At 48.8% G+C, this 16,503-nt stretch overlaps 1 protein-coding gene across 8 annotated transcripts in view; it reads right to left on the reverse strand.

Annotated features, from left to right (window-relative positions):
* Positions 1 to 16,503, reverse strand: part of CREBBP (CREB binding protein) — a 676,455-nt gene that overhangs the window by 35,764 nt on the left and 624,188 nt on the right. For all 8 annotated transcript variants that reach the window (XM_033962544.1, XM_033962542.1, XM_033962548.1 and 5 more), the window contains one exon: positions 7,834 to 7,995. In XM_033962544.1, coding sequence (XP_033818435.1) covers positions 7,834 to 7,995 — 162 coding nt within the window. The remainder of the gene's footprint in view (positions 1 to 7,833; positions 7,996 to 16,503) is intronic.

Below are 16,503 nucleotides of genomic sequence, written 5' to 3' on the forward strand. Positions count from 1 at the left end.
CTCTGGAGAGATTGGATGAAATCATCCACCACTGAAGTGACTGTTGAAGAAACGAGGATACAGAAATGTGTTGCGAGAGGATCTGTCGCTTGAGACCACTGTGAGGCTAGAGTCCACATTGGTGTTCTGAGATGGAGCCTCACCAGTGGAGTCACGTGGACCATAGATTCCATATGGCCCATCATTCGTCTGGCTGAAATGGATTGGAGCTGGTTCACTTGATAACAAAGCTGAATCAGAGCATCCTGATGATCCTGAGGAAGGAATGCTCTCATTTGAGTAGTGTTGAGAAGAGCTCCAATGAACTGAAACCTTTGAGAAGGATGAAGCTGTGATTTGGGGAAGTTGATCTCAAATCCCAAGTTCTGGAGAAACAAGATGGTGCGATTTGTTGCCAGAACAACATTTGGACATGAAGGGTCCTTGATGAGCAAGTTGTGTAGTTAGGGAAAGACCTGAAGACCCTGAGATCTCAAGGCTGCTGCTACCACAACCAGGCACTTAGTGAAGACTCTGGGAAAAGATGCTAAGCTGAATGGTAGGACCTTGTACTGATAGTAGTGACAAGCTGAGATATTTTCGGGAAGCCTGGTGATTTGAGATACGAGTATAGGCTTCCTTGAGATCCAGAGAGCATAGCCAATTGTTGTAAGCTAAGAGGGGATATAGAGTGGCTAAAGATAGCATTCAAAATTTTTCTCTGGCCAGAAACTTGTTGAGGGCTCCGAGATCTAAGATCGGTCGCAGACCTCCCGTCTTCTTCGGCACTAGAAAATAGCGGGAGTAAAACCCTAGGTTTTGTTGATCTACAGAAATTTCTTCGATAACTTTGAGGAGAAAAAGGGACTAAACCACCTGAAGAAGAAGAGAGGATTGATGAGGGTTGAAAACAGACTCTCTTAGAGGATGATCTGGAGGAAGGGAAGTAAAATGTAGAGAGTAACCCTCCCGAATGATCTGCAGAACCCAGAGATCGGAGGTGATAAGTTCCCAGTGATGGAAATAGAGTTGAAGATGACCTCCAATTGGCTGAGGAAGAGGCTGAAGTAGAGGGAATGAAACTATGCTCCCTATTAACAGGTCAAAAGAAATGAACAGACTTGGCAGGAGCAGCTGGTTGGGTCTTAGAAGGATGCTACTGCTTTTGCTTCTTCTGCTGGGGCCTCACTGGAGCAGAGGCTTTGGCTGAAAAATGCCTCTGATAAGATGAAGCAGGCCTGAACGGTCTCGATGCTGAGGGTTTGGACTTGGATTTAACCAAGGTGTCCCATCGAATTTCATGAGCCGAGAGTTTTTGGGTTGCTGTGCCGGTCAATCCCCCAAAAGCTTGTCCCCCAAGCAAGGCACGCTGGCTAGTCTGTCCTGCAGGTTTACATCCATGTCAGAGACTCTAAGTCAGGGGTGTCCAAATCGCGGCCCATGGGCTGCATGCGGCCCCGTGAGGTATTTTGTGCGGCCCACTCGAGGGCAAAGCGTTGTTTTCCTGTCACCCCCAGGTGTTTACCATCTTGCCGGCTCCCTCCTCCATCTTGCTGCAGTGTTTGCTCAAAGCCACAGGCAGCGGCGCCTATGTGCCTCATGCAGCTGACCCGGAAGCATTCCCTCTGACATCGCAACCTCAGAGGGAACGCTTCTAGATCAGCTGCGGGAGGCACTTGGGAGCCGCTGCCCGCGGCTTTGAGCAAATACTGCAGCAAGATGGAGAAGGTTAGCAGGCAAGAAGGTAAACATCCACGGCACAGAAGGGAGGGAGGGAAAAGGGTGTGTTGAGAGGTAGGCACTGCCCATATGACTGTAGAAGTGAGGAGAGAGCTGGCTTGAAGGTAAACACCAGGGGCACAGAAGAGAGGGAGGGAGAAGGGCATGTTGGGACTTGAGAGGGAGGCGCTGCCTGCGGCTTTCAGCAAAAAAATGACTGTAGCAGTGAGGAGGGAGCTGGCTTGAAGGTAAACACCCGGGGCATAGAAGGAGGGGAGGGATAAGCGCGTGTTGGGACTTGAGAGGGAGGCGCTGCCCGCGGCTTTCAGCAAAAAAAATGACTGTAGCAGTGAGGAGGGAGCCGGCCTGAAGGTAAACACTCGGGGCATAGAAGGGAGGGCGGGAGAAGGGCGTGTTGGGACTTGAGAGGGAGGAAAAATGTGGAAGGAAGGTATGGAGGGGCATGAACCAGAAGATGGAAGAATGGAGGGAGTGAGGGAAAGAGATGCTGAGGTGAGGGAGATAATAGAAAGGGAGAATTGGGTGTCAGAGAGGGAAAGAGATGGTGCAATTGGGGAGATAAAGAAAGAGGAGAACTGTTGGGCAGAGAGGAGGGACGGAGACAGAGAGAGAACAAATGGACATGGTGGTGGTAGAGGAATAAGGTAGAGATACATGGGCGCAGAGAGAAGGGGGAGAACATGCTGGGCTGAGGAAGCCTCCTGGACTTTTTTTTTGGGGGGGGAGGGTATTAAAAGAAGTGCCAGATTGGGCGTGGGGAGAGAGCTTATGGAGCCAGAAACAGAGAACAGAAAGATAGTGGGCAATGGTCTGAAGGGAGATAAGTTGGACCTGGGATGGTGTGGAGGAAGAGGAAAAGAGATACTTTAAGGGAAAATTGTTGGGAAGAGAAAGGAAGAAATGGTGGACCTGGGGAAGGGAGGCAGAGGGAGAGATGGGATGAGGGCAGTTGGGAAGAGAAAGGGAGGGAAATGTTAGGCCTGTGGATGGAAGGCAGAGAGATGCAGCATCTCTCATTTTTTTCCTCCATTTCATTGTTCAGCATCAAGGGAGGGGAGGGACGAAGAAAAACAGAAAAAAGAGGGAGTAAAATGTTGGACCATGGAGGAAGAAGATGAGAGATGGAACCATGGGAGTGCAGGAGGGAAGAGAGCTGGGGTAAGATGATGCTAGGGGATGGAAAGAAAGGGACAGGAATTTATAGCTTGACCAGTGGAGAGAGGGACAAGGAGTTATAGCCTGACCAGTGGAGACAGGGAGGGGAGTTTCTGAAAGTGGTGAGCCATGTGGATGAGGTCAAAAAGGAGATGATAAGATGATTGAGAGCAGTGAGTACAGTGGTAGAAATGTGGTAATGGGGAGTAGATAGAAGGAAATAGAAGGCTGAGAAAGGAGTGAGATGGGAAATGGGAGAGCTAGGGACTGAGAGAAGATGGAGAATTGAGAGGTAGCTGAACATTTAAAAAAGAAGAAGGGTGAGAAAGAAGGCAAGATTTGAGTGGACAGAGGCTATAAAGAAAAGAAAAAGTTAAGAAAGCTGAAAGGGAAAAATCAATACGCTGGAGATAGGCATAAGAAGGAAATGGAACAACAGAAGAGGAGAAAAAAAAAATGGACAACAGACACTGGAAAGAGAATTAGTTGAAGATAGACAAAAATCAGAAAGAGAAACTGGGACCAAGATGATGGAAAAACAAAATATCCAGACAACAAGGTAGAAAAAATGGTTTTATCTTTAATTTATTAACTGGAACATGTTAGCTTTGGGATATGTGCATCACAATTATTTTTGTACTCAGTGGCGTAGTCGTATACAGCTGATTTGGGAGGAGGGACTGGAGCCCAAAATTAGCGGATGGGCACCAAAGTTTCTCCCCACCTGAATGCTATTTATAAATACTTGAGCTAGTGGGGATTCCCAAACCCTGCCAACTGAAGACATCTTCCTCCAGTCTGGCAACTCAAAATCTCCAAGCATTGCAGCCAATGGCAATATCTTCAAGCTGCCCCTGCTTTCATGAATGCATGAAAGTCAAGAGGGGAGGGAAGGCAGTCACTCTGCAATATTGCTGCTAGCTGTAAAACTTGGGAAGTTGGAGGAGGAGGAGGTGGCCGTCAGTGGTGAGGCCTGGGGATCCCTACTAGCTACAGCAGGGGAGATACTCATTTTGAGGGAGCCTAAGCTCAAAGTGGGAGGTCCAAAAAAGCAGTAATATTTACCCTGATTAAACAATCCTCCACGTGCGCTTCTGATAGCTGATTCAGCATCCCCGCTCTGATGAGGCTCACCTCTGAAGAGGCTCACCGTAGCTGTAATAGAAGTGAATGGGAGAACCAGGAGCGCGCATTCCTGCTCATCAGAGTGGGGATGCGGAAGCCTGTGGCTGCTCCCACTATCAGCGGTGTATATGGAGGATCACTCTGTCAGTGTAAGTATTACTGCTCTTTTGGGTTCCTCTCCGCAGTGTCCCTTTAATGAAGGTTTATTATTAGATACATACATCTTCTATATTAGTGATTGCAAATTTGGGACCTGCTCAACCATTTTTTTGCTCATCAGCTAGTGTTAGTGCGGCCCCAGAATTTTTTTTTTTTTTTTTTGCAAATGCGGCCCAGGGAAGCCAAAAGGTTGGACACCCCTGCTCTAAGCTGATTCAAACTACTTGTACAGGGGGGGGGGGGGTCACATGATGAGCTAGATTGGGTGAAACATGTGTTGCTGATCTCCGTGACTAGTGTTCAAAAATCGTCGAAAAAAACCCCCTTCTACTTCTAGATACTCCTGGTTAATTGCTTGACTGCTCTTCAGTCACCATGCTCGGCAGTATTCTTTTTATCCACCTTCAGTGCAGTATGCCGTCAAAAACTGCGAGGAAGGTGGGCTGGAGATCGAGACACTAAAAAGGACTGAGCTCCTTGTGTCACAGTATCTCGAGGCACTGACAAGGACTTGGCTCCTTGAGTAGCGTGCTTATACTCCAGATGAGAAATTTGCAAAGACTCGACTCTTTGCATAGAGTGTGTTGAATCCTCTTGAGGCATTCCCAAAGACTTGACTCCTTGTGATACTGCTAAGTGCTCAGACTGGACTGCAGGAAACAGAGTCGAAGTAGAAGTATCTTTGACAAGCATATTATCAAACTGCCGATCCATAATGGTCTGGATCATAGCCTCCAAATGTGACACCCAGACTGGAGGATCTGGTACATTTGGTGTGGCTATAGTCTCTGAGGAAGAATGACTAACTTTGAGACATGCTTCATGGGCAGCTTGATAATAGAGAATGACACGGTGGCGGGTTACCCATGGCTAGCCGCGTTTAGCCGCGGGTAATCCGCCAAAACGGGGAAGAAAAAATAGTGGCCTCTGCGGGACGGGGACAAGGCCATTCACCGCCCCGTGGAGCGGTGAATGGACTTGTCCCCGCAGTGAGGCAATCAAGGATTGCGTGGTCCCCGCCATCTCCCTCTCTCCTCCTTTCTGCCGGTCCGCACGAAGAAAAAAAAAAGCCTCCTTCCTTTTCCCCTGTTCTTACCGCCATGCTCACACTGCAGCTACTAAAGCCGACAGGAAGTCTTTCCAACGTCAATTCTGACGTCGGAGAGGACGTTCTGGGCCAGCCAATCGCTGCCTGGCTGGCCCAGAACGTCCTCTCCGACTTCAGAATTGAGTCGGAAAGACTTCCTGTCGGCTTTAGTAGCTGCACTGCAGCATGAGCATGGCGGTAAGAGCAGGGGAAAAGGAAGGAGGCTTTTTTTTTTTGAGCGGCAGGGAGGCAGCAGGCTGGCTTTGGCTAGAGAGGGAGAAAGGTAGGCAGGCAGGATTCGGGGGTGGGGGTGGGACAAAGTGTAAAAGGCAGTGAGAGGGACATAGGAAGGAGGCACTAGGGGCACTAAAGACATGGGAAGGAGGCACTGGAGCACTAAAGACATGGGGAGGAGGCACTAAAGACATGGGAAGGAGGCACTGGGGGCACTAAAGACAGGAAGGGGCACTAAGGACATGGGAAGGAGGCACTGGGGGCACTAAAGACATGAGGAGGAGGCACTGGAGGCACTAAAGACAGGAAGGGGCACTAAGGACATGGGAAGGAGACACTGGGGCACTAAAGACATGGGAAGGAGGCACCAGGGGCACTAAGGACATAGGAAAGAGGGAGGAAATAGAAAGGGACAATTCTTGGGCCTGAATGAAGAAAGAAAGAAATGAAAGAAAGGATACACAGACAGAAGGAAACACAACCAGAGACTCATGAAATCAATCACCAGACAGCAAAGGTAGGAAAAATGATTTTATTTTCAATTTAGTGATCAAAATGTGTCAGTTTTGAGAATTTATGTCTGCTGTCTATATTTTGCACTATATTTGTCTATTTTTCTATAGTTACTGAGGTGACCGAGCTTGCGGAGATGGGGCGGAAACAGGGTTTTAAAATTTTAGTCCTAGTAGTTTGCCGGTCCACAAAATAATTATTTTATTTCTGCCGGTTCACAGGTGTAAAAAGGTTGAAAAACACTGATGTAGAGTATGCCGGCTTTCTTTTTCGCCCAGCCGCACGCGTTCAAAAAGCCGCGCTTGCGCGGCTGCTCGAGTTGATCAATCTTCTCCTCTCTTACAACTTCCTGTTTCCGGTTGCGTCAGAGGAGAATACTGAACAAATGAGCACCCGCACATGCGTCTGGGCGGAAAAGAAAGCCAGCATACTCTACATCTAAGGTGAGATGGAGGGAGAGAGATGGCGGAACACTGCAATCGGTCGGGTGTCTGCTGTTTTTGTATCACTGCCTGCCTGCGCTCATGTTCCAGATCCTCCTGCATTTTTAGTGTGCACAATTGACCTGACTCGAGCTATAGATGAACATGGGGGACACGTCATTGCAAGGGAGGACAAGTCAACTGATTTATTTTATGTTCTGTTTTTACTACAGGGCAGAGGCACTGAAACAGATTCTCAGTGCAGTAATAGTAGTGGCAGGACTCTCTTCTGTCTTCATGGTGTTTCGCAGTACTGAGGCTTATATGGATGCTGCGGGGACAGTGACGGGGCGGTGAATGGGATGGCAGTGGCGGTGACGGGGTGGTGAAAGGGATGGCGGTGACGGTGACGGGGCGGTGAAGGGAACGGCGGTGACGGGGCGGTGCAGAGGATGGTGGGCCGGGGACGGTGCAGTGACGGGGACAGATTTTTTCCCCATGTCATTCTCTACTTGATAACCACTGCTGGTACCTGACCTGAGGGAGGCAGCAAGGAAAGCGGTTCCTCAGGAGAAGACTTAGCAGATTTGCCCGAGGACAAGGATCCTCCAAACGAGGAGGGCCGAGGTCGAGGCAGAAGGCGGAACCCCTGTGAGAAGCTTGACCAGAGTTGCGGTCGAGACCGGGGGAAGTGGATCCATACTACCAAAGAGTTTCTGCACCTGAACTCGACGACGTTTAATGGCTCGAGGTTGAAAGGTAGCACAGTGGGCACATGATGATCAGGTCCCAAACACTGAACAAACCACCTATGTGGGTCAGTGAAGGAGATCGCGCGCTGGCCACAGCTACACTTCTTGAAGCCTGTGACCGGCCGGGACGTAAACGGAAAAATAGCTTGTGAGATCGAAGCTCACAGGCTGAAGCCATGAGGCAGGCCCCGCCGTGACACAAAGGAAAATAAAATTAAGAGTTTTTATAAATGAAAATGCATAAAGAAACACAGCGACCCTGTAAAACATAAAACACGAGCTGCGGTGAGAGAAGGCACAAAGTAGAACTGAGTCTAGCACAGAGCGTCGAAATAGGACTTCTCGGCTCCATGGAAAACTGAGAACTGAGGAGACACACGCCCTGCATTGGGCAGGAAGGCACTCGCACATGCACAGCAGTCGCAAACTTTCTAAAATTCTTCAAGCAAGTTTGCTTGTGAAGCTGTCGGCATCCGGGCTCCTTGGATGATGTCATCCACATGTTGAGAACAGGTTGCCTACTTGTCCTGGGATAAACAAAGTATTAAACTTCCAGAAATATTTCAAATAAATAAGTTTTCAACAATTTCCTAAAATGTTGATAAGAAGCAGAAGCAGAAGCAGTTATCAAGCTCATGGTTTTATCTATTTATAGAAACTAGAGTACCTCTTTATGCTTCTCCATAGTAGCATAGAGTTTCTGAGACAGGTCATTGGACACATTGGGCATGCTGGGTTTTTTCTTGTTAGCTCGACTCATACTGCTCTTATTCTTGTTGGTCTTTTTATTGTTCTTTTTCTTGGCATTTTTACTGTCACTCTGGCAGCCCTGAAATGAATACAAACAAAGCTGTTAGAAAAAGAGATTAGGTTCTTACCTTGATGATAATTTTTCCAGTAGATAGTGATGGTATGCTGAACCATTCGCTCATGTGAGTCCGTTGCAAGAGATACTCATCATTATTTTCAGCACATCCTCCTTCTCCCTGCTCTCTGCTGCCCCCAGTCAGTTAGTTTCAACGCTGGTGACAGCCCTACAGAAGAGAACAGGAGAAGGAGAACAGGGGGAGACCCCCCCCCACACAAGACTTTGATCTGCTCACATAACAGAACAACTCATAGACATGCCATTGAGAGGAAAGGTACAAACTTAACAATTCTTTACAAAGAATAAGCCATAATAAACTGTGGAACCCAGGGGAAAACCCCTAAGGAACTATGGGCTAGATTCACTAAGGACACCGATTGTGTCCCGATCACTTTGTGACCCAATTTTTCTCCGACCCGATTCACTAACTTCTGTACCGTTCCTATGCACACTCGATCCGTGCATGCAAATGAGGGAAATGGCATGCAAATGTAGGAAGGCAGCGATTCACTAAACAATTTAAGGAAATGAATATGGCAGGAGGGATGCCAAGTCCCTCCTGCAATCGCAAATCCACCCCTTCCCATACCTTTAAACAGATGGGAGCAAAAGGGGTGCTTAGTCCCTCCTGCTCCAGGCCTCCTCCGACGAGTGTGGCCTTAGGTCCTGCCCCGGTGCATCATGTGATGCATGAGGAAGGGGCCTAAGGCCCTGATGGGAGGGACCTGGGGCACCTCAGCCTATCAGGGACTTCCTTAGGGAGGAGTCTAAGGAAGTCCCTGATTGGCCAAAAACAATGAGATGAAACTGCCAGCCCCATGTTCAAGCCTTATTGAAGAAAAGACAGCACTGCCGAAACTGAAGCCATGGTAGGGTCCAATTTCTCCTTGTGACTCCAACGATGGAAGGAATCCTATACCTGGGCATATGCAGCAAACATGGCCTATTTCTTGGCCTTCAGAAGCATACACACCACCAAATCTGAACCGTCCTTCTGGCTAAAGACTAAGTGTTCAAGACCATGCCATAAGACCAACGTACTCTGGATCTTGCAGCATGACAGAACCCTGAGAAAGAAGTCCCCTTAGTGGCTGAAGCCTCGGGGGAGAAGGGATTACCGTCCTGATGAAGCATCAGGTTCGCATACCACGGGTGCTGGGGACAATCCAGTGCTAACAGGACTACCCACCCCAGGTGCATGGCTACTCTTCTCAGGTCTCTGCCTATTACAAGCCAGGGGGGGAACACAGAGGAGCTTGCCTGTTGGCCAACGCTGTACCAGGGCATTGATCCCTGTGCTTCTGGGCTCATATCTGCGGCTGAAGAAATGGACTGCTTACTTAACATGAAGTCCAACAGGGCTGCCCCAGCAGTTGACAATGGTCTAAAAAGAGAGAAACTATTCTCCTGGGTCCAGTGTGTGCCTGCTGAGGAAGTTCACTTATACATTTTGCACTCCAGCGACGTGAGCCGTTGAAATAGCCAGATGAGCATCCACCTAATGGAAGAGGGCCTTCGCCTCCTTCTGGAGCCTGACACTCCGAGTGCCTCCTTGGCTGTTGGCATAAACCACTGCCATCGCGTTGTCTGAAGACACTCCGATTGCCTTACTCTTCAGCCAGGGCTGAAACTGCTTCAGCGCTAGGTAGATGGCTCGGAGCTCCAGCTTGTTGATGAACCAACGGCGTTGAGTTGGAGACCATCACCCCTGAAATGGATGGTCTCCGCAATGCACTTCCCAGCCCAATAGGATGGCATCCATTATAAGCATGGTCCAAGAGTCAATTTGAAGAGGCATCCCTGAGGTGAGATTGTGGACATAGCCACCAGGCCATGGTGCAGTGGGCAGTCGTTGTCCAGAGCAGAAGAGCATGCAGAGAGTCCCTCTGCAGGGACATGCGAGACAGAAGGGAGTGTTGGAGAGGACACATGTGCGCTCTTGCCCAAAGCATCACCTCTATCATGGCATCCATTAAAACCAGAATTTGAAGATATCCTAAGCTGCCCGAGTCTGTCAAGCCAGCAGGGCTGAAATTTGGTTCTAAAGCATCTGGAAGAAACACTTGGCCTTTCTTTGTATCGAAATGGACACCCAGGAATTCCAATGACTGAACTGGCTGCAAATGGCTTTTTTTCAAGTTGATAATCCAGCCCAGCCCCTAAGGGTTGCCATGATGGCTTGGACAGCTCTCTACGCTTCTTCCCTCAAGAAGGATCTGATAAGCCAGTCATCCAAGTAAAGGTGGACAAGACAACCCACTCTGCAGAGGTGGGTCACCAGCACTACTATCACCTTGGAGAAGATCCGTGGAACTGTGGAGCCTCAGGGAGGAGGTGGAACGCCTGAGGAGCATCCGCGAGGATGAAGCCTACATCGACGGAGTCGTTCAGGAGTTGTCTCAAGTCACAGAACATGCCCACGACAAGTCCATTCTCGAGACGCCCAAATCATCAGCTTTGAAACCGACATTTGGGATACAGGCAATGGCCAGTGACAATGACACCTGGCAGCTGGTGACCTCTTCCACAGGCAAAGGCAAACAAAGGAGATCCCCCCCCTTTCTCAATCTCTTCATCCTCTTCTTTTTCTCCCCAACAGGCCAACCCTACGTCAACCCCTCACCTCGTCCTGAGGAACAGGTTCCAGATTCTCAAAGAAGAAGCTGCCGACGACAAACAAGAACAGACCCAACACGAAGAACAGGAGCAGACCCAACAAGCAGCTCCATCTGATGACCGACTCCCCCCCCCACAACGAAAGAAGCGCAGAGTAATAGTCATTGGGGACTCCATGCTGAGGGGCACCGAGGGACCAATCTGTAGACCAGATACACTCGAGAGAGAGGTTTGCTGTCTACCTGGAGCCAAGATACGGGACGTCACCACCAACCTGGGTAAACTACTCACACCTCATGACCATTTTCCTATGCTTCTTATCCACATAGGTACGAACGACACTGCAAGGAACACCCAGGAGACCATCGCCAGAGACTTCGGAGCCTTGGGTGTGAGGCTGAAGCAGACAGGTGCGCAGATGGTCTTCTCTTCAATCCTCCCAGTCAGAGGCAAGGGAAGAGCCAGAGATGAATGTATCCTAAGAACCAACGAATGGCTACAAGGATGGTGTCGGGATATGAACTTTGGATTCCTGAATCATGGAGAGTCGCTACAAGGATTCTGGGACCAGACGGACTCCACTTGACCAGCAGAGGTAAGAACATCTTCGGACACCGACTAGCCCGCCTGCTTCGTAGGGCTTTAAAGTAGGTAAGTTGGGGGAGGGTACCTACTCATGTACTGGTGCGGAAAGGAACTATCCTGATGGGATGAGTCGACACTCTGCTTCCAAGGTAAGGGCACACATAGCAAACAGTTCTCTAGGAGCCACACAGACTCAGGTGGAAAAAGCCTTACAGCGACCTAGCAAACACAATGTGTGGAGGGCCATGTATATTAATGCTCACAGTTTAGGCAATAAAATTCTAGAGCTGGAAACTGAAGTAAGGGATGCCAACCTAGACGTGGTGGCAATAATCGAAACATGGTTTACGGACTCACATGGGTGGGATATGACTATACCGAGGTACAATCTACTTCGTCGTGACAGAGAGGGCAGGTTAGGTGGTGGGGTAGCACTATACATCAAAAAAGACATCAAAACCACCAGGATCACAGATGTCAAATACACCGGGGAGTCCCTCTGGGTTAACCTGGCAAGAGGTGGCAATAAATGCCTATATTTTGGTGTGGTATACAGACCCCCAAGACAAATGGAAGACATGGACACGGAATTAATTGAGGACATAGAGAATATCACTCTACGGGGCGACACTGTACTGCTTGGGGACTTCAACATGCCTGATTCAGACTGGAACACATTTTCAGCAACCACCAGTAGCAGCAAGAGGCTTTTGGCCTCCATAAATGGTGCACAACTAAAACAGATGGTAAAGGAGCCCACTAGGGCCCAGGCGATCCTTGACCTGGTACTCACCAACGGGGAAAGCGTCTCAGAGGTCTTGGTAGGAGATACGCTAGCCTCCAGCGACCATAACATGGTATGGTTCAACCTTAGGAAAGGATTCCCTAAATCAATCACAAAAACAAAGGTACTTAACTTCCGGGGCACCGACTTCACACACATGGGAGATTTCGTCCATCAGACGCTGCAGGACCAAGCAGAGACCGGTAATGTGGAAGCTATGTGGTCATACCTGAAATCATCCATACACGAAGCTACTAATCGCTACATAAAATCGGTAGACAAACGGCAAAGAAACAATAAACCCCAATGATTCACTGAGGAGATCTCGCACCTCATTAAGGAGAAGAAAACAGCATTTCTTTCCTACAAACTTACGCAAAGAAGGGAAACCAAAGTAGAATATAAGACCAGATCTGCAGCGGTCAAAACAGCAGTTAGGGAGGCCAAACTTCGAGTGGAAGAAACCTTGGCAAAAAACATTAAAAAAGGGGACAAATCTTTCTTCAGGTATATTAGTGATAGGAAAAGGAACACAGACGGCATAGTACGCCTTAGAAGACCGGACGGAAACTACGCAGTGGCGGATTCTGAAAAAGCCAAAATACAAAATGAATATTTCTGCTCAGTCTTCACCTGTGAGGCACCGGGACACGGACCACAGTTGAAGGCAAAACAAATTGCGGAAGACCCGTTTCAGAATTTTGAGTTCACACCTGAAGACGTCTACAGCGAGCTGACAAGGCTCAAGGAGAACAAGGCCACGGAACCGGACAATTTACACCCAAGAGTGCTTAGAGAATTGAGAGATGTTCTGGCGGAACCATTGGCCGTGCTCTTCAATCTCTCACTAAGCACGGGTAAAGTTCCATTGGACTGGAAAACAGCCAACGTCATTCCTCTGCATAAAAAGGGTTGCAAGGCTGAGGCTGTGAACTATAGACCGGTGAGTCTCACTTCAATAGCATGTAAACTCATGGAAACACTAATTAAGCATAAATTAGATACGGTCTTGAATGAGGGGAATCTCCGGGACCCCAGTCAACATGGATTCACCAAGGGTAGGTCCTGCCAGTCCAATCTTATCAGCTTCTTTGACTGGGTAACAAGAAGGCTGGACTCGGGAGAGTCCTTAGACGTCGTATACCTTGACTTCAGCAAGGCTTTTGACAGCGTCCCACACCGCAGACTGCTGAACAAGATGGAATCGATGGGGTTAGGAGCAACACTAACTGCATGGGTTAAAGATTGGCTAAGTGGCAGACTTCAGAGAGTGATGGTTAACGGTACCCTCTCCAAAACGTCGGAAGTGACAAGCAGAGTGCCGCAGGGCTCAGTCCTGGGTCCACTCCTCTTCAACATATTCATTAGGGATTTGACTCAAGGGCTTCAAGGTAAGGTAACCTTATTCGCTGATGATGCCAAACTATGCAATATCATAAACGGCTACAATCTGCAGAATACTATGGAACAGGACCTCCGTACTTTAGAAAGTTGGTCCTCTGACTGGCAGCTGGGCTTCAATGCCAAGAAATGTAAGGTCATGCATCTCGGAAATGGAAATCCATGCAGAACTTACACCTTGAATGGATAAACTTTGACCAAGACTACAGCAGAACGAGACTTGGGAGTGATCATCAGTGCAGACATGAAGACTGCTACTCAAGTGGAGAAGGCTTCATCTAAGGCACGGCAGATGATGGGTTGTATCAAGAGAAGTTTCGTCAACAGGAAGCCTGAGGTCATGATGCCATTATACAGAGCCATGGTGAGACCTCATCTAGAATACTGTGTGCAATTTTGGAGGCCACATTACCGTAAAGATGTGCTCAGAATTGAGTTGGTTCAGCGGATGGCCACCAGGATGGTCTCGGGGCTAAAGGGTCTCTCGTACGAAGAGAGACTGAACAAATTGCAGCTCTATACTCTCGAGGAGCGTAGGGAGAGAGGAGACATGATTGAGACATTTAAGTACATCACGGGACGGGTCGAGGTGGAAGATGATATCTTTCTTCTCAAAGGACCCTCGAACACAAGAGGACATCCGCTCAAACTCAGGGGAGGGAAGTTTCGTGGAGACGTCAGGAAGTACTTCTTCACGGAACGAGTGATAGAGCATTGGAACAAGCTTCCAGTACAGGTGATCGAGGCCCGCAGTATCCCAGACTTCAAGAATAAATGGGATACCTATGTGGGATCACTGCGAGAGTCATACCAATGAATAGGGTCGCTAGGATATAGACTTAATAGAGCAGGTCAATAGAGTTAAGGGGGCCAGTAGACTTAAAAGGGGGTCAATGGGCTGTAGCCCTTGATGGGCTGTAGCCCTTATCTGCCGTCATCTTTCTATGTTTCTATGTGGAACCATGGCAAGTCTGAAGGGCAGAGCTGTGAACTGAAAATGCTGTTCCAGGACATAAAAGCAAACAACTGTGATCCGCAAATAAGAGAATGTATAGATACACCTCTGTCAGATCCAAAGCTGCCAGGAACTCCCCTGGCTGTACTGAGGCAATGACCGACCAACTGAAGCGTTTTCATATAAAAACGAGGCACTTTTGAGAGCCACATTAGAGTAATTGAGGTCCAGGATCGGCCTCCAATCCTTGGAGCCTTTTTTGGGCATGACAAAATATATGGAGTATCTGCCAGAGCCCGGAGTCTGCATCTGACACCCACTCAAAAGCCTGAATATTGAGCAATTTTTTTAGGGTCACCTGTACATGGTGGCTCATTCTGGTAGGCCCACTGGGGAACCAATGAACCAGGCAGAGAGGGGACAGGAGCACTCCAACTTGTAGCAGTCCCTGATAACCTCTAGCACCCATTGGTCTGTTATGATAGCCTCTCATGCCTTCAGGAAATCCCGCAGTCTGCCTCCGATCTTACATGGAGGGGCTGGGCACCTGGGCATCACTGGGATTTCTTGGGCTGCCCACCTGGACGAGAGATGGAGCCCTAGGATTTTCAATTCCCAGTGAACCTCTGCCATGTGCTCTGAAAGGATCTGTGGGACAAGAGGAGAACAGGCACGACCAGTGTGAGCCTCAAAAGGACCTATGGGTTTGCCCTTTCACAGGCCAAGGCCTGCTGTCCATAAGAGATTCTGGACACTAGCCATGAGAACACTAGCCATGGACAAACAGCATATTGCCCCTGAAAGGAAGCCTGGTGGTTTTGGACATGGAGTCCACAGCCCAATATCTGATCCACAAAATCCGGCAAGACGACACAGAATAAGCCGAGACCTTGCCTACTACCGGAACTAGGTCATACAGAGCATCAGCATATGGTCGATTCCCACAAGCAACAGCTGGAATGGAAGCTCTGAAGTCACTCCTCCAGGGTCACACAACTTAGAATGACATGATTGAGCAAGAAAGGTGGCTGCTGCAGCAGCCTTAATCACCAGAGTCAAGGCCTCAAACTGCCTTTTGAATAATATGCCCAGCCTGTGATCCTGTTGATATTTGAGCACAATGCCTCCCTCACTAGGCAGGGACATGTGCTTTGACACCTGAGCCACCAAGGAGTCTACTTTAGGCATAGCAAACATCTTCTAGAACTCCTGCCACTTTTAAGGAGCCCTCAAGATTCTCTCAGTGCTCAGATATCAGAACTTTCATTCCAGATGCCATGGAAAGATGATAGGCTAAGAGCGGATCCTGCTAAGCAGAGAATATTTAGTAGGCTGAAGAGGATTATGTTTTGAGCTCCTTCAGAGACTCAATAAGAAGATCCGTCAGGGCAGCAGACTTAAACAGCCTGCCAACAGAGGGGCACTCGTCCTGGTCCACAGCAGCACTTACTCCCTGATCTATCTCAGTCAGAACCGCATCGGCCTTGATTGAGGCTTCACTGAGGAAACGCGCCCAGATCATCATCCTCAGTGACCCCATCCGACCAATTGTTGGGAGTCTGGGGGAGACGCAGGTCTCCTTAGAGGAACAGCTGCGGGACCTTTGGAAGGCTACACAGCCAGTCGCTCTCCAGCTGACTTGCGCTGCCGACATAGTCTTGCCAAAGCAAGTTCACAAAGTCAGGCATAAAGGGAATAGAGGACCAAGAAACCCCCTTCAAGAGGAGGGATAGAGTGCTTTCTTTTCGATTTGGGGCCATCAGCGCCCTCACTAGATCCTGGCGCCAAACTCCGGGACTCTGAGAGGGTGAAATTGTTCCCCAACCATCCTAACAACCTTTTGGAAGCTTTAATGAGATGGTCAGAGGCTGAACCTGAGGTTCCTGCCTCCTCATCCTATGCGGCGGAACATGTGGCACAACACGCGGCACAAAGGCACTCTTCTGGTGCCCAACTGGAGTAAACTTCACATGAATTCATGATAGTAGAGCCAGAGGACTCCATCCCTGGTGATTAGAATCAAAAACAAGGCTTTTCAAGGAAGTTTGTGAACTTTGAATTCAAATCAGAAAAAATCCAAGATGGATGCCGCCAGGCTTTCCAGCTGAACAAATGGCTGTAATTCCAT

This window comes from Geotrypetes seraphini, chromosome 11, assembly GCF_902459505.1.
Source record: "Geotrypetes seraphini chromosome 11, aGeoSer1.1, whole genome shotgun sequence".
NCBI lineage: Eukaryota > Metazoa > Chordata > Amphibia > Gymnophiona > Dermophiidae > Geotrypetes > Geotrypetes seraphini.